The sequence below is a fragment of the Coregonus lavaretus genome (genome assembly GCF_964263955.1).
Source record: "Coregonus lavaretus genome assembly, chromosome: 11".
Lineage (NCBI taxonomy): Eukaryota > Metazoa > Chordata > Actinopteri > Salmoniformes > Salmonidae > Coregonus > Coregonus lavaretus.
The window spans coordinates 39,002,996-39,021,403 of NC_139998.1; the positions used below are offsets into that span (position 1 = coordinate 39,002,996).

The 18,408-nt window shown below is 50.4% G+C and overlaps 1 protein-coding gene across 2 annotated transcripts in view; it reads left to right on the forward strand.

Annotated features, from left to right (window-relative positions):
* LOC311137807 (zinc finger CCHC domain-containing protein 14-like) overlaps positions 1-18,408 on the forward strand; it is a 63,618-nt gene that overhangs the window by 33,419 nt on the left and 11,791 nt on the right. For both annotated transcript variants that reach the window (XM_084172400.1, XM_084172401.1), the window contains exons 3-9: positions 5,711-5,778; positions 5,881-5,952; positions 6,169-6,254; positions 6,566-6,672; positions 8,112-8,148; positions 8,386-8,665; positions 9,142-9,230. In XM_084172400.1, coding sequence (XP_084028526.1) covers positions 5,711-5,778; positions 5,881-5,952; positions 6,169-6,254; positions 6,566-6,672; positions 8,112-8,148; positions 8,386-8,665; positions 9,142-9,230 — 739 coding nt within the window. The remainder of the gene's footprint in view (positions 1-5,710; positions 5,779-5,880; positions 5,953-6,168; positions 6,255-6,565; positions 6,673-8,111; positions 8,149-8,385; positions 8,666-9,141; positions 9,231-18,408) is intronic.

The following is an 18,408-nucleotide window of genomic DNA, read 5'->3' on the forward strand; positions in this document are numbered from 1 at the left end:
ACTAGGCACCGGTGGAGCGGACTGCTCTAGCTCCGGAGTGGAGCAACCGACCGGAGCTGGACCAGGCACCGGTGGAACGGGCACGGGCCGTGCCGGACACACGCACCACTGGTCTGGTGCGAGGAGCAGGCACGGGCCGGACCGGACTAGGAACACGCACCACTGGTCTGGTGCGAGGAGCAGGAACGGGCCGGGCCGGACTGGGGAAACACACCACTGGCTTGGTGCGGGGAGCAGGTACGGGTCGTACCGGGCTGGCGACACGCACCACTCGCTTGGTGCGAGGAACAGGCATGGGCCGGACCGTACTGGGAGCACGCACCACTAGTCTGGTGCGAGGAACAGGAACTGGCCGGGCCGGACTGGGGACACACACCACTGGCTTGGTGCGGGAACAGGTACGGGTCGTACCGGGCTGGCGACACGCACCACTGGCTTGGTGTGAGGAGCAGGAACGGGCCGGGCCGGACTGGGAGCATGCACCACTGGTCTGGTGCGAGGAGCAGGAACGGGCCGGACTGGGGACACACACCACTGGCTTGGTGCGAGGAGCAGGAACGGGCCGGGCCGGACTGGGAGCACGCACCACTGGTCTGGTGCGAGGAGCAGGAGCAGGAACGGGCCGGACCGGACTGGGGACACACACCACTGGCTTGGTGCGGGGAGCAGGCACGGGCCGTACCAGACTGGGAACACGCACCACTGGTCTGGTGCGAGGAGCAGGAACGGGCCGGGCCGGACTGGGGACACACACCACTGGCTTGGTGCGGGGAGCAGGAACGGGCCGGGCCGGACTGGGGACACACACCACTGGCTTGGTGCGGGGAGAAGGTACGGGTCGTACCGGGCTGGCGACACGCACCACTTTCTTGGTGCGAGGAACAGGAACGGGCCGGGCTGGACTGGGGACACACACCACTGGCTTGGTGCGGGGAGCAGGTACGGGTCGTACCGGGCTGGCGACACGCACCACTGGCTTGGTGCGAGGAGCAGGAATGGGCCGGGCCGGACTGGGAGCACGCACCACTGGTCTGGTGCGAGGAGCAGGAACGGGCCGGACTGGGGACACACACCACTGGCTTGGTGCGAGGAGCAGGAACGGGCCGGGCCGGACTGGGAGCACGCACCACTGGTCTGGTGCGAGGAGCAGGAGCAGGAACGGGCCGGACTGGGAGCACGCACCACTGGTCTGGTGCGAGGAGCAGGAACGGGCCGGACCGGACTGGGGACACACACCACTGGCTTGGTGCGAGGAGCAGGTACGGGCCGTACAGGACTGGTGAGGTGCACTGGTGACACAGTGCGTAGAACAGGAGCAGGATATACTGGACCTTGGAGGCGCACTGGAGACCAGGAGCGTTGAGCCGGCTCAATCCGTCCTGTCTGGCTGCCCACTTTCGCACGACACGTGCGGGGCGCTGGCACAGAACGCACTGGGCTGTGCATGCACACTGGCGATACAGTGCGTATCTCTGCATACATGGGTTCCTCAATTAACCCACGCTCCTTATGTTGCCTAACCAGCTCCTCTCTCTGTGCATCTACTTCCTCCTTCTCTCTACGAGCCTCCTGCAATGCCTCCTCTTGAATGGAGCTCTCCCACTCCATTCTCGCTATCAGCCCCCGTAATGTGGTGGCCTCCTCTCTTACCCTGCAGATCCAATCCTTCTCTCTCTCTCGGCCATCCTCCTCCAGTGAGGACTCCTCCGGGAGCCCCCACGAGTTAGGGAACAGAAACTCATCATCGTCGTCATCCTCCGACTCCTCAGTATAAAACTGTTCCCACTCTTGTTCCTATGGTCGTAGGGAAACCCACCGGGTGCAGTGGTCGGGGCTCTTCTCTCTCGCTCCCCGACCACCCCTTTAGCCCCCCAAGAAAATTATCTTGGGGCTGCCTCTCGGGCTTCCTCCTCGGCCGGCGCCCTCTGTGTTGCAGTTGCTCCTCTCCTGCCTGGGCATCTACCTTCGCCCATGGTCCTTTCCCCGCAAATATCTCCTCCCAAGACCAAATCTTCCCCACCTGTGTCCAGGGTGTTTGCTCCTGGTCACGCTGCTTGGTCCGTGTTTGGTGGGATCTTCTGTCACGGACGTTGAAGGACGGATCAGACCAAGGCGCAGCGTGAAATGCATACATGTTTATTTTATAAAATAAACACACTAAAAAAATACGAGAAAAAAAACGTAACGTGAAGTCCTCAGGCTAAACACCATACAAGCCTATACACGGAACAAGATCCCAAAACTAATGATAACAAACAGGCAACTTAAGTATGATCCCCAATCAGAGACAACGTGCGACAGCTGCCTCTGATTGGGAATCACACCCGGCCAAACATAGAAACACAAAACCTAGAATGAGAACATAGAAATAATAACATAGAACTCCACACCCTGACTCAACATACAAGAGTCCCATGAGTCAGGGCGTGACAACATCAAAACTATGAAATAACACATATGGAATCATGTAGTAACCAAAAAAGTGTTAAACAAATCAAAATATATTTTAGATTTTAGATTCTTCAAAGTAGCCACCCTTTGCCTTGATGACAGCTTTGCAAACTCTTGTCATTCTCTCAACCAGCTTCACCTGGAATACTTTTCCAACAGTCTTGAAGGATTTCCCACATATGCTGAGCACTTGTTGCCTGCTTTTCCTTCACTCTGCGGTCCAACTCACCCCAAACCATCTCAATTGGGTTGAGGTCGGGTGATTGTGGAGGCCAGGTGATCTGATGCAGCACTCCTGTCCCACTAAGCGCAACCAGATGGGATGGCATATCACTGCAGAATGCTGTGGTAGCCATGCTGGTTAAGTGTGCCTTGAATTCTAAATAGATCATTGACAGTGTCACCAGCAAAGCACCCCCACACCATCACACCTCCTCCATGCTTCACGGTGGGAACCACACATGCAGAGATCATCCGGTTGGAACCAAAAATCTCAAATTTGGACTCATCAGACCAAAGGACAGATTTCCACCGGTCTGATGTCCATTGCTCGTGTTTCTTGGCCCAAGCAAGTCTGTTCTTCTTATTGGTGACCTTTAGTAGTGGTTTCTTTGCAGCAATTCGACCATGAAGGCCTGATTCACGCAGTCTCCTCTGAACAGTTGATGTGTCTGTTACTTGAACTCTGTGAAGCATTTATTTGGGCTGCAATCTGCGGTGCAGTTAACTCTAATGAACTTATCCTCTGCAGCAGAGGTAACTATGGGTCTTCCTTTCCTGTGCTGGTACTCATGAGAGCCAGATTCATCATAGGGCTTGATGGTTTTTGCGACTGCACTTGAAGAAACTTTCAAAGTTCTTGAAATTTACCGTATTGACTGACCTTCATGTCTTAAAGTAATGATGGACTGTGGTTTCTCTTTGCTTATTTGAGCTGTTCTTGCCATAATATGGACTTGGTCTTTTACCAAATAGGGCTATCTTCTGTATACCACCCCTATCTTGTCACAACACAACTGATTGGCTCAAATGCATTAAGAAGGAAATAAATTCCACAAATTAACTTTTAAGAAGGCACACCTGTTAATTGAAATGCATTCCAGGTGACTACCTCATGAAGCTGGTTGAGAGAATGCCAAGAGTGTGCAAAGCTGTCATCAAGGCAAAGGGTGGCTACTTTGAAGAATCTCAAATATAAAATATATTTGGATTTGTTAAAAAAATGTTGGGTTACTACAGGATTCCATATGTGTTATTTCATAGTTTTGATGTCTACAAATAAAGAAAAACCCTTGAATGAGTAGGTGTGCCCAAACTTTTGAGTGGTACTGTACTTGTCCTTAGGGGGTTATTATGTTATTTTAGCTATGAGATATGAATAGCTCGTCAATGACTATTTTTCTTTCTCGTCAGTATGCCTTCACTCTGACACAATCTGTTTTCAGAGAGTGACGCTTTAACACAGATAAATAATAAACACTGCTCTCCTGTCTACACCAGACAGTCATGTGAAAAATGACTTGCATATTTTGGAAGCCTCTAGTAAATGCATGCAACTAAGTGATTAAACAGTGAAAGAAGAGGAATTCAGCAGGTCACCAGTATTGCAATGCGCTGAATCTGGAAACATACTAAGATAGCAGCACTCAGTTTGTCTGTGAGAATATATACCTAACTGATAACAGGTGAATGTGTATGATCAATGCCCCACAGGCAGGCTTTGTCTATGGATGAACAAACTATCTCAATTAAGTTAGTGACGTTCTAACCATTTGTTTTCAGGATGTAGATTAATATTCAGTTGCCTTATAGTAACATGGGTGATATGCAAAACTAAACCAATTTCAATTGATTTGTGTTTCTATTGAGTGAGGAGATGGGAGGTGGTGGAGGGGACTGTCTGTGTAAACTCTGCTGTGAGTGAGAGTGATATTAGTTCAGTGCTACTGCCTCTGGCTACTGTATGATTCTGTATGGTCTGAATATGGGCAGGAGAAGGAGCTCACACAGGAGAGAGGTTTCAGCACAGACAGCATGACATACAGTACTGCAGTTCCTCCTCTGTCCACGCTCCAGGCTCTCTCACACACATCACATTCACTTTCTCCACTTACTCACTCACTTTTCTTTTCTACACACTGTTCCTACTCTCTCTTTCACTTACACACTCACGTGTACATACACACACACACACACACACACACACACACACACACACACACACACACACACACACAAAGGGTTAGACCCTGCTGCTTCTGAATTGATCTTGATGCAAGTTCTTGAGAGTAATGAAGGTTTGAGTGGGTGGTTAGGTAGGAGCAGGCAGGCAGACAGGCAGTCTTACAATGAAGAGGCCTATAGGCTTTCTGCTCTGCTCCTCAAAACATTCCAGATAAGTTCACACTCGTCCGCCAGGGGAGAGGCCCTTTCCTGGCCTGAGACTGAGACCCAACCCTCTGGGGAAGCAGTGACAGGGGAGGTTTTTCACAATATTTATTCATTTCTGATCCCCTCAGATAGGAGGCTTTCAGCACAGAGCTTCATTCAGCTAGCTAGCGCCTCTCCCAATGCTAATACACAACAGAGGAAGTGCTGAGTCTGCAGGGTATATTTAACACACAGACCCGTGTGTGTGTGTGTGTGTGTGTGTGTAATCTACTGTATGTGGGTTTATGTGTTTATGAGTGTTGTGATTTTAGAGGGTGTGTGTGTATGTTCTCTGAATCTCTGCGGAGCTCAGCCAAAATGTCACTTGCAGGATCCCTGAAATGTGTCGTTAATCCAGCCATAAATCTAGATTATCCTCCTGTCGCTGTTTCTCTCCATTGCTCTCTCTTTCTTTCTACCGAGTTTCTCTATCTGTATGCTCCCTCTAGTCTTTTTTTGTTCTTTCTCGCTGTCTTCCTCTGAACCCTTGCCAATTTTCCTGTGGTTCTATGAGATTGCCAGTTTAAAGTGTTTAATGTGTTTAAATGAATACCAGGTGATGTCTTTCCCTGTGATTTTCCCTTTCTGAATTCAGACATTTGATTTAATTTCATACATTTCGTGCCAAAACAACATGTGTCTGTGACTGAATCAGCCTTGAAGGCACAACCTACAGCAGCGCTAATAGTACCACTAATCCCTCAATTTCATCTAGCATGTGCTAGCATACTCTAGCATGGTATAATATAGGACACTGAAGCACATGATGTTCTTAGTTTGTTAGACGATGATATCAGATAATTAGAATTAGAATTTGTTTGTATTTCAGTGAACATAGAGAGGATAGAGCTGAGGGGAGTGACCCACAAGAAGAAACCAATTGAATATATGCTAGAGGTGAGTACACACACACACAGACACACTTACAGTTAAGTATGTACTGTATGTTAGTTTTTGTATCCTGTTTCCATGTCTACTCGCTCTCTCCTCATCCCGCAGGTCAAATGGTCAGACTCCTCTGTGTCCACTGTGGGCAGGACTCACCAGGAGGTGCTGGACTTTCTCTCCCAGGTAAGATAGTGGCCGATGCAGAGAGAGGGGACTGAACGCTAGTGTCTCTTATTGACTGTTCTGCTAACTAGCAGCTTCCTATTTTCAGGTTAGGACTTATAGTATATGAAGTGGGGGGGGGGGGGGGGGGGGGGACTGTCTTCATGTCCACTGTACCCACCTGCTGTCTGTTGGATAGTGATGTGAAGGTCACTATCTATCTTGTGTTTCTCCCAGGTCTCCCAGATTTTCCCTGATGAAGGTCTAGAGAAGTTCCTGCCTCAGTCCCCTGGCCTTGATCAGACCCCTGAGCTGGACCCCAGGTAAGGTCCATCAGCATTGTGTCACTGACCAAGGTAGCCAACCTAAATATGTTCACTTGATAACAGTGGTGCATAGTTAATACTGTGTATGTGTTGTGATATATAATATGTTCATACTGTATATGTATGATAAGGAGTAACAACCAAGTAGTTACTGTAATTGAGAAAACAAACCATGCTGTTGTATTGTTGTTGTTGACCTAGTTCTTGGTGTAACTGGCTCTGAGTCAAAGACAACAGGGAATGAATCATGCCAAGCATTGAATGTAATGTTATCTCATATGTTTGGACTTTACCCTCTCTCTGTGCAGGTGCCTGACAACGCTTCCAGCCCACATTCTCAAACATTACCGGGCCAGACTCTTCTTCAGCACTACTGCCCCCAACGCCACCGCCCCCTCCTTTCCCCCCACCGCAAGTAAGACTCCTGTCCTAACCCTAATCAGTGTTCATGGGACGTATGTGTCCCCCTCTCTGGTTGGGGTAAAGTAGGGACACTTAATCTTTGGGGTTTGAGGGGTGTTAGGGTTTCTATTTTAGTTTTGTGTGTGAATTTGGGCTGGCATGTTTGTGTTAGTAGGCCTGGTGACTGCTACTCCCTGTATATAGCTTCATTCTTGTGTATTTGTATTCCTCTTGAGTTATTTTATTTTATTTTTCTTATTTTTTAACTCTACATCGTTGGGAAAGGGCTCGTAAGTAAGCATTTCACAGTAAAGTCTACACCTGTTCTATTCGGCAAATGTGACAAATAAAATAGGATATGATTCGATTTGGTGACCTCATCCTATTTATAGTTCCGTCCCCCAGGCAGGCAGGGAAGTGGGAGACCTCATCCTAGAGTGTATTTATAGTCCGTCCCCCAGGCAGGCAGGGAAGTTGGAGACCTCATCCTAGAGTGTATTTATAGTTCCGTCCCCCAGGCAGGCAGGGAAGTGGGAGACCTCATCCTAGAGTGTATTTATAGTCCGTCCCCCAGGCAGGCAGGGAAGTGGGAGACCTCATCCTAGAGTGTATTTATAGTCCGTCCCCCAGGCAGGCAGGGAAGTGGGAGACCTCATCCTAGAGTGTATTTATAGTCCGTCCCCCAGGCAGGCAGGGAAGTGGGAGACCTCATCCTAGAGTGTATTTATAGTCCGTCCCCCAGGCAGGCAGGGAAGTGGGAGACCTCATCCTAGAGTGTATTTATAGTCCGTCCCCCAGGCAGGCAGGGAAGTGGGAGACCTCATCCTAGAGTGTATTTATAGTTCCGGCCCCCAGACAGGCAGGGAAGTGGGAGACCTCATCCTAGAGTGTATTTATAGTCCGTCCCCCAGGCAGGCAGGGAAGTGGGAGACCTCATCCTAGAGTGTATTTATAGTCCGTCCCCCAGACAGGCAGGGAAGTGGGAGACCTCATCCTAGAGTGTATTTATAGTTCCGGCCCCCAGACAGGCAGGGAAGTGGGAGACCTCATCCTAGAGTGTATTTATAGTTCCGGCCCCCAGACAGGCAGGGAAGTGGGAGACCTGGATGTGTGTCTGCAGCAGTCAGCCAATCACCCCTTGGCAGATATTAAGAGACCCTTGGGATGCAGTGAAATAAAAATGGCTCTTACTCTGCTGTAATGTGGTACCACCGGCCCCCGTGGCTGTACAGACACTGCTGCAATATCACACTGCTCTCAAATTAACCTGGCCAAACTGGCAACACTCAGCGGATATTTAGTTTCTAGCTTGTTACAACTTGTAAAGATGTCAAGAAGTCAAGAGACAAAATTATTACATTTGTTTTGCGAACAGTATCTAACTATATGCTAATTTAGAAGTTGTTCAATATGTGAATGACTGTCGATCTATGTTTCTTTTTTGTGCTACAGATCTTGGGTGCTTGCTTCAATACAGAGGAGCCAACAGGTGGTCTCTCCTCTCTAATACTCAACATACTCTTTCACTATGTCACATATAGACTGTTGCTGCCTATCCAAATCTGCAAAGTGTATAATGATCTAAATATCTGAATTACAATCTTTCCATCCTTTGCAATATTTGTCTCTTCACTGTCCCGTTTTCTGTCATTAACTTTTCCTTATTTTCCCTCCATATTCCCACTCGTCTTTCATCCCACCTCCCTTTCTCCATAATTTGTCTCAGGGCTGTGTGTGGTGTGGCCAGTATCCAGCCAGTCATGAGCATTCACAACTCCATTCAGCCTTGCTCTCCAACCCAGCTGCTCCCCCAGGGCACCGTGCCCATCCTTCCCCCCGGCAGGGTGGAGGGGCCAGGGGGGGACAACGCGCCCCCTCCCGGGCACCTCCAGAACCCTGGCCCTCCACAGATGAACAGCCCAGAACAGAATGGCATCCTGGACTGGCTGAGGAAACTCCGCCTGCACAAGTACTACCCAGTCTTCAAGCAGCTGACCATGGAGGAGGTGGGTGGGCTCTGGGGAAGGAGGGAGTCTCTTATTGGTGGGTTTAGGTTACAGTGGATGAGTGGCATTTAAGACACCTATGGAGCTGTAGAGATGAGGGTATAAGGAAAGGTGTCTTTGTTTTGGCTTGGAAATGGGGTGTATGCATGGAAGAGTTCAGACTCAGATTCAGAAAACGTTAATGTCCTCAGAGGCAATTCATTTTGCAGCAATCACAATACAGATGAAATCACATATTAAAAAACAACAACATCAAAACAGCAAAGGATATTTAGAAGCAAGTCGGTGGGACAAGTGCAATATCAATGATACCATTTCAGAATAAGGCTACATGTCAAAGGCTGCGTCTAATATTAGAAAGTCCCAACAGTAAGACATTAGAATAGATCAAACAACAGCTGATGTCTTTCCCTATCAGTCTCATTCTCCCTATCAGCCCCTAGCTGTGCTCTTCAACCTGCTCTCCTTTCCCACAGTTCCTTGGACTCACAGAGGAGGATCTGAACAGGTATGACCTCACCCAGGGAGCCAAGAAAAAGCTGAAGACACAGCTGGAACTGCAGAAGTGAGTCTGAACCCCCACCCCCTCATCAAGCCCTCTGTCCCCCAGCTCAATAAAAACAGTGACGTGCCAATCCCAACATACCTCTGTATAGAAACAGGTAGTTCAGAGGGTAATGAGATAGATACACAAAAAGGTGCAATCTAGAACCTAAAAGGGTTCTTCAGCTGTCCCAATAAGAGAACCCTTTGAAGGACCCTTTTTGGTTCTAGGTAGAACCCTTTTGGTTCCAGGTAGATCCCTTTACACAGAGGGTTCTACATGGAACCCAAAATAGTTCTACCTGGAACCAAAAAGGGTTCTCCTATGGGGACAGCCAAATAACATTTTTTCTAAGAGTGTAGATAGATAGATAGATAGATAGATAGATAGATAGATAGATAGATAGATAGATAGATAGATAGATAGATAGATAGATAGATAGATAGATAGATAGATAGATAGATAGATAAAATCAGGTCATTGTTATAGAAAGGGGCAAAATCCACAGAATTAGGCATACATTACCTACCATTTCTATTTACAACTAATGTTTAATCATTTTATTATTTAGATAGTCATACTTTATAATTTGTGTAGCATGTGTAAAATATGCGTCTGTTGATGGTATATTTTATTAAACATTAACAAAGGACATTAACAAAGTGCCTCCTGAGTGGCGCAGTGGTCTAAGGCACTGCAACGCAGTGCTAGCTGTGCCACTAGAGATCCTGGTTCGAATCCAGGCTCTGTCGCAGCCAGCCGCGACCGGGAGTCTCATGGGCGGCGCACAATTGGCCCAGCGTCGTCCAGGGTAGGGGAGGGAATGGCCGGCAGGGATGTAGCTCAGTTGATAGAGCATGGCGTTTGCAACGCCAGGGTTGTGGGTTCGATTCCCACGGGGGAATAGGCAGGGGTCGGAACAGCCCTGCCGTGGGCTGACGTGAGCTCTTCATGCGCGCGCACCCCAGGCAAGCCGCCACGAAGGCGTGCGTATCCCCCTCAGCTGATGGCCACCAGAACCTCCTACGCAGGAACTCCAACGTCCTGGCGCTCCCCGGATGGCTGGTGAGGTTGGACGCGTGCGCCCACTGAAGCAATCCCGAGCGTGCAGCCTTGGGTACGTACATCCTCCCCGATGGACCTCCGCCCAGATCGGGCTCCCGCTGTAGCGCTGCTCTGACTAGCCTATCGATTCCTCATGAAACTGCGGCAGCAATCAGGGCGTTGGGGACAATGGGGTCATCCCTCTCCACCAGGTCCACGGGGTCGAACTGCCGGGAGAGCGCGTCAGGCTTGGTGTTCTTTGATCCCGGACGGTATGAGAACGTGAACCGGAACCTGGTGAAGAACAACACCCACATGGCCTGGCGCGAGTTGAGCCTCTTGGCCCCCTGAATGTAGGCTAAGTTCTTATGGTCAGTCCATACGACGAATGGATGGACGGCCCCCTCTAGCCAATGCCCCAGGGCGAGCTTGACCACTCCCCCAGGGCGAACTTGACCGCTAGCAGCTTATGGTTCCCCAAGTCGTAATTCCGCTCCAATGGGGACAGCCGACGGGAGAAAAAGGCGCAGGGGTGAGTCTTAACGTCCATGAGGAACCGCTGGGACAGGATTGCTCCCACCGCAACGTCTGAAGCATCCACCTCCACAATGAACGGCTGGGACGGATCAGGATGCCCTAGGACCGGGGCCGATGTAAAGCACCGCTTAAGCGCATCAAATGCATTCCCCGCTTCCGGGGTCCAGGCGAAGGGGCGCACGCTCGTCTGGGTGAGGGCTGTCAGGGGAGCGGCTAGGAAGCTAAAATTGCGAATACATTGCCTATAAAAATTAGCTAACCCTAAAAATCGTTGCAGTTGCTTGAGGGATGAAGGGCTGGGGCCAATCCAGTACCGCGCTGACCTTGGCTGGGTCCATCCGTAGGTCCCCCTGGGTGACGATGAACCCCAGGAAGGAGACTGTCTCTGTGTGGAACACACACTTCTCCACCTTGATGTAGAGCTGGTGACGGAGAAGGTGTTGGAGGACCTGCCGAACGTGCTGCTGGTGTTCACTCATGTCCTTTGAAAATATTAGGATGTCATCCAAATAAACGAAGACGCTGTAGTCGAGGAGGTCCCGGAGCACGTCATTGACCAACGCCTGGAACACCGCAGTCGCGTTGGCTAGACCGAATGGCATGACTTAGTACTCGTAATGCCCACTGGTGTGTTAAAAGCCGTCTTCCACTTGTCCCCCTCCCGAATCCTCACCAGGTTGTAGGCATTTTGTCCAGCTTGGTGAAGACCCGGGCTCCCTGCAACGACTCGAATGCCGTCATCATCAGGGGGAGTGTGTAGTGGTTCTTAACCGTGATGTCTTTGAGCGCCCAGTAATCAATGCACGGCCGCTGCCCACCGTCCTTTTTCCCCACGAAGAAGAAGCCTGCGCCCACGGATGAGGTAGAGGGACGGATGTGACCCTCGACGAATGCCTCGTCGATATACTCCCTCATGGCCAGCGTCTCCGGCCGGAACAAGGAAAACAATCGCCCTCGTGTGGGCATGGTGCCCGGCAGGAGATCGATAGCGCAGTAGTATGGTCTGTGAGGAGGTAGGCCCTTGGCACGCCTCTTACTAAACACCTCCCCCAGATCCCAATACTCCCGGGGAACGCCTGCCAGGTCTGGGCCAGTGACGGAGTCGGTAGCCGCCGTCCTCCCGGTGGCAACCGCCACTAGGGCGGTAGGCGGTTCGGAGTGTGGGACCTGGGGAAGAGGTGAGGACTGGTAGGTGGTCTGGGACGGTGGTTTGGGCTGATGAGTGGTCGGTGGAGACCGGAACAGGATGGAGGCGGAGCCTCCCTCCAGGATGAGCCGCCCCGTGGGCCAGTCTATCCGGGGTTTGTGGGCGACCAGCCAGGGGTGCCCGAGGACAAGGGGACACTCCGGAGAATCCATAATGAAAAACTGGATATCCTCCCATAGCCCCCCTGCCACCCGGACACGCAGAGGACAGTGCGCCAGGAGATGAAGCCCGACCCCAATGGCCGGCCGTCCAGGCCCATGACCGGAACCGGCTCAGAGAGGTAGAGTAACGGAACGCTCCACCCTTGGGCCAGCCCCAAGTAAATCAGGTTTCCCGGGGCCCCCGAATCCACCAGTGCATGCGCCCGATGCGCAGTGCGGGCCTACTGAACCCTGACGGGGAGAAAAGTCAGTGAGTCTCTGGGGTTGGGGTTTCGGTTCCGGCTAGCACCCCTCCCGATATTAGCGAACCCTCCTGTTTCCCGGCTTCTCCGGGCATGAGTCACAGTGGTAACCTGTCTGGCCGCAGTACAGGCAACGTCCTTGGCACAGACGTCTCTGCTTCTCCATCCTGGACAAGCGCGCCTTGTGTCATCCCTCTCTCGTGCGCCTTCTCATGACGCCGATTGTCTCCCGCACCGAGAGGTCGACAAGGCCGTAAACAAAACATAAAGTCAAAAATACAAACAGAAAATATATATACAGTGTGTGCGAATGTAGTAAGTTATGGAGGTAAGGCAATATATAGGCCATAGTGCAAAATAGTTACAATTTCGTATTAACACTGGAATGATAGATGTGCAAAAGATGATGTGCAAATAGAGATACTGGGGTGCAAATTAGCAAAATAAATAACAATATGGGGATGAGGTAGTTGGGTGGGCTAATTTCAGAATGGCTGTGTACAGGTGGAGTGATCGGTAAGCTGCTCTGACCACTGACGCTTAAAGTTAGTGAGGGAGATAAGAGTCTCCAGCTTCAGAGATTTTTGCAGATCGTTCCAGTCATTGGCAGTAGAGAACTGGAAGGAATGGCGGCCAAAGGAGGTGTTGGCTTTGGGGATGACCAGTGAGATATACCTTCTGGAGCGCAGACTACGGGTGGGTGTTGCTATGGTGACCAGTGAGCTAAGGTAAGACGGGGATTTGCCTAGAAGTGATTTATAGATGACCTGGAGCCAGTGGGTTTGGCGACGAATATGTAGTGAGGGCCAGCCAACAAGAGCGTACAGGTCACAATGGTGGGTAGTATATGGGGCTTTTTGCAGCGGAGGGTGCAGAGCTGGTGGCCGGGGTAGTGGTAGCCAGGTGGAAAGCATGGCCAGCCGTAGCAAAATGCTTGTTGAACTTCTGGATTATTGTAGATTTATCAGTGGTGACAGTGTTTCCTAGCCTCAGTGCAGTGGGCAGTTGGGAGGAGGTGCTCTTATTTTCCATGGACTTTACAGTGTCCCAAAACTTTTTGGAGTTAGTGCTACAGGATGCAGATTTCTGTTTGAAAAAGCTAGCCTTTGCTTTCCTAACTGATTGTGTATATTGGTTCCTGACTTCCCTGAAAAGTTGCATATCGCGGGGGCTGTTCGATGCTAATGCAGTACGCCACAGGATGTTTTTGTGCAGGTCAAGGGCAGTCAAGTGTGAGGAGAACCAGGGGCTATATCTGTTCTTAGTTCTGAATTTTTTGAACGGGGCATGCTTATTTAAGATTGAGAAGAAAGCACTTTTAATGAACAACCAGGCATCCTCTACTGACGGAATGAGGTCAATATCCATCCAGGATACCCGGGCCAGGTCTATTAGAAAGGCCTGCTCGCTAAAGTGTTTTAGGGAGCGTTTGACAGTGATGAGGGGTGGTTGTTTGACCGCGGACCCATTATGGACGCAGTCAATAACGCAGTGATCGCTGAGATCCTGGTTGAAGACAGCGGAGGTGTAATTAGAGGGTTGTTACGTTCCCCAGTTTCTATGTTGTGGTTTGTGTATTTTCATGTAGGTATTTCAGGAAATGGGTTCCTGAAATTCCCCAACAAGCAGCTGATTGATTTGAAAAACATTGATGATTGGAGAGCTGACACCGCGCCCTCGTCAGGACGCAGCTGTCTCCAATTTACCAACTCCTCCTGAAGCTATATAAGCCCCAGTTGCTCAGAAAAGGCAGGAAAGGGGAACCAGAATTGCTGAGAGTTACAGCATGTTGGTTGTATGCTAAGAGTTTGGTATGTACTGTGTTGTTGTTGCTCTGAGAACCAATTGTAATGTTTTGTGTTAGTTTGTGGCTCAGAGTTTCTTTAATGTCCTGAGTTAGTTTTTTTCTCAGGTTTTGTTGTGAACCAGTTTGTGCTATTTTTGTTTCATTTGTTCCCAAGGGGGGGAAGGGGAAGGCACCTAGGGAGTGCTTAGGCAAGAGGCCCGCGGGCATACATTACCCGTAGAAGTTGACTGTCTATGCACACTAGGAAAGACCTGGGCGGACCATCTCTTGTATTTTGGTTAGTGCACCAGGTGGTGCTAGTTAAGTAAGTAGTGGGTAGGCAGGTAAGGTAGGAGAGGGGGCTTTGATATTTACTTTCTTTGCTTTGGTTCCGTCCAGCCCCTTTTCCCCAAACTTACCGTGCGAAGGAATAAATTCCCTGTTAACGGTATTCTCTGCCTTTTGTCATCCTTACTCACATCTACAGTCCCATACCTCTTTCGCACCACGGAGAGTTGAGTTGTAGCAGGGTGTTGCGTTCCTTCTTCCGAGAGGCGTGCGTAACAAGGGTACATTTGTCAGGATTATATCTATGAGGGTGCCCATGTTTACAGATTTAGGGTTGTACCTGGTAGGTTCATTGATAATTTGTGTGAGATTGAGGGCATCTAGTTTAGATTGTAGGTTGGCCGGGGTATTAAGCATATCCCAGTTTAGGTCACCAAGCAGTACGAACTCTGAGGATAGATGGGGGGCAATCAGTTCACATATGGTGTCCAGGGCACAGCTCGGGGCTGAGGGGGGTCTGTAGCAAGCGACAGTGAGAGACTTATTTCTGGAAAGGTGGATTTTTAGAAGTAGAAGCTCAAACTGTTTGGGCACAGACCTGGATAGTACGATAGAGCTCTGCAGGCTATCTCTACAGTAGATTGCAACCCCACCCCCTTTGGCAGTTCTATCGAGATGGAAAATGTTGTAGTTGGGGATGGACATTTCTGCATTTTTGGTGGCCTTCCTAAGCCAGGATTCAGACACTGCTAGGACATCCGGGTTGGCGGAGTGTCATAACGCAGTGAATAACTCAAACTTAGGGAGGAGGCTTCGGATGTTAACGTGCAAGAAACCAATGCTTTTACGGTTACAGAAGTCAACAAATGATAACGCCTGGGGAGTAGGAGTGATACTGGGGGCTACAGGGCCTGGGTTAACCTCTACATCACCAGAGGAACAGAGGAGGAGTAGAATAAGGATACGGCTAAAGGCTTTAAGTACTGGTCTTCTAGTGCGTTGGGTACAGAGAAAAAAAGGGGCAGGTTTCCGGGCGTTGTAGAATAGATTCAGGGCATTATGTACAGAAAAGGATATGGAAGGATATGAGTACAGTGGAGGTAAACCTAAGCGTTGGGTAATGATGAAAGAGATAGCATCACTGGAGGCACCGATTGAGTCGGTCTCCGCGTGTATGGGGGGTGGGACAAAGGAGCTATCTATGGCAAGTTGAGCTGGGCTGGGGGATCTACAGTGAAATAGTACAATAAGAAATAACCGAAACAGCAATAAGCAAGGCATATTGAAATGGGAGAGAGGCATAAAGCAATCACAGGTGTTATTCGAGAGCTAAGACAACAGCTGGTAATGGCGACAAAGTTTGGGCTGAGGCTAAACATAAACAGGATGCAGTACCATATAAAGGAACAGTCTAGCAGGCATCAGTTGTATAGCTGAGTTATCATAAGGTCCGGTGAACAGCAATAGGAGAGTTCGGAGGTTGTTCGGGGGCTGCTATAGCACTAGCGAGCAAGAGACCATGGCTAGCGTGTGCTAGCGGGCCGCGGCTAGCAGATGGATCTTTGTGGTCGACGTCGTAACGGGGAACCTTTTGTAATCACATCAGACGATTTCGTCGGCAGACCAGTCATGTTGGATCGGCGGGGCTCCGTGTCAACACTAGGAGGTCCCGTCCGGTTGACAGAGAGGTAGATAGCCGGGAGAAGGGCCTGGCTCGCGGCTAGCTCGAGGCTGATTAGCCAACAACAACGTCCATTTGATTGCAGCTATCTAGCTACGATGATCCAGTGTTAAAGGTCCAGTGAATCAGTGATTCAGGCAGAAAAACCGATATGTTCTGGGTCGATAATGCGCTGTGCAGACAGTGCAGACTGGCGGATAATAGTCCAGGCTAGAGCTGGCTGGTAGGTAGTGCAGGCCACGGACAATGGTGAGGAACCACTAGCGGTGGCTAATGGCAAGTAGCTAGTTAGCTGGCTACTCCCGTCCGGTAGACAGAGAGGTTGATAGCCGGGATATGTGCCTGGCTCAAGGCTAACTGGTGCTTGCTTCAGGGGCAGTGGTGATTAGCCAAACAGCAACATCCAATTCGGTTGCGGCTAGCTAGTTGCGATCCGGTGTTAATGTCCAGTGATTCAGTTATTCCGACAGAAAATCTGATGTTCTGGGTGAAAACCGCTAACGGTGGCTAATAGCAAGTAGCTAGTTAGCTGGCTAGCTGGTATCAACTGGAGATTCTAGATAAAAGGTAAGTCAATAATAGAATCCGTTCCACATTGAGTGAGGCGGGTTGCAGGAAAGTATATTTTGTAGAAGGATGAAAAGTGTGATAGGGAAATATGTACGAAAAATACAAAAAATACAAAAACAGGCTATTTACACAGACACACAACAAAGAACACGACCACACTGCTATGCCTCCGATAGCACCTGCGCGTAAAGGACGACCAGGGCGGCCTCCTCCCATCCTGCCTCTCGAGCCCGGGTCCGGAACTCCACGGAGTAGTTCGCCACCGAACGGTCACCCTGCCGACAGGCCGTGAGCCGCCTCCTGGCCTCGTGCCCCGACACCACCCGAGAGGTGTCGAACCCGGCCCTGCTCCGTCGGGAAGGAGGAGGGTTGTAGGCTGAATACCAGGGAACACTGGGTGAGGAATTCCCTGCAGCCCTCTGGACGTCCGTTGTACCTCTCTGGAGGTGGTAGGTGGGGTTCCTGTGATGTTGCAGGCGAGACCGGAGACGCCGCTGCCGCGGCTTCCACTCCGCCGGCTGCTGGGGCTGGTTGGGTGTCCACCCAGCTCTGCACGGCGATCGTCAGCTGGCGGAGATTCTCGGTGATCTGCTGCAGGCTGCGGTCGTGCTGCGTTGCCAATGCGCTACGATACTGTGCTGCCTCCGCTGGGGACATATTGGCTCTGTTTTCTGTAAGGGTTGGTTTTTTGGTGTGACCCAGGTGCGGTTCAGGATAGACATTACGCAGTAGGCAGAGACGGTGAAACAAGGATCTTTACTGGTGGTCCCAAAACCAGTAAAGACAAAATAACGGACTTGTCACGATAAAATAAAGGAGGAGCAAATTGGTCTCCAAAAACAGGCTGACAGCAAACATACGAAATACTAACTACGACTGAAAACAACAATGAAACAGGGAGAACTGTCACGGTCGTCGAGGAGTGAAGGAGACCAAGGCGCAGAGTGTGAAACGAACATGGTACTTTATTTAGTTAAAGCACAAAAAACAAGAAACACGACTAGTGAAGTCCACAGTCAACCTGACTGAAAACGGAAACAATAACCCACAATGCCCACAGGAAAACATGCAGTATAAATATGGCTCCCAATCAGAGATAACGAGCCGGCAGCTGACACTCGTTACCTCCGATTGGGAGTCAATGACCAAACCTAGAAATAAACGTGACAGAAATGCAAACATAGAAAATCACCCAAAACCCAACAAAACACAATACACCCTGGCTCAAATACAAAAGTCCCGGAGCCAGAGTGTTACAGTACCCCCCCCTAAAGGTGCGCACTCCGGGCGCACCAGCATACAGTCTCGGGGAGGGTCTGGGTGGGCGTCTGTCCACGGTGGCGGTTCTGGCCCTGGTCGTGGTCCCCACCCCACCTTAGTCACCACCCGCTTCCCTAGCCTCCTCCACATGACCACCCCCCAATTAAACCCCACTGGATTAAGGGGCGGCACCGGACTAAGGGACAGTACCTGACTAAGGGGCGGATCCTGGCTGGCTGGCTCTGGCGGATCCTGGCTGGACGGCTCATGGCAGGCTGAAGGATCTGGCTGCTCATGGCTGGCTGACGGATCTGGCTGCTCATGGCTGGCTGACGGATCTGGCTGCTCATGGCTGGCCGACGGATCTGGCTGCTCATGGCTGGCCGACGGATCTGGCTGCTCATGGCTGGCCGACGGATCTGG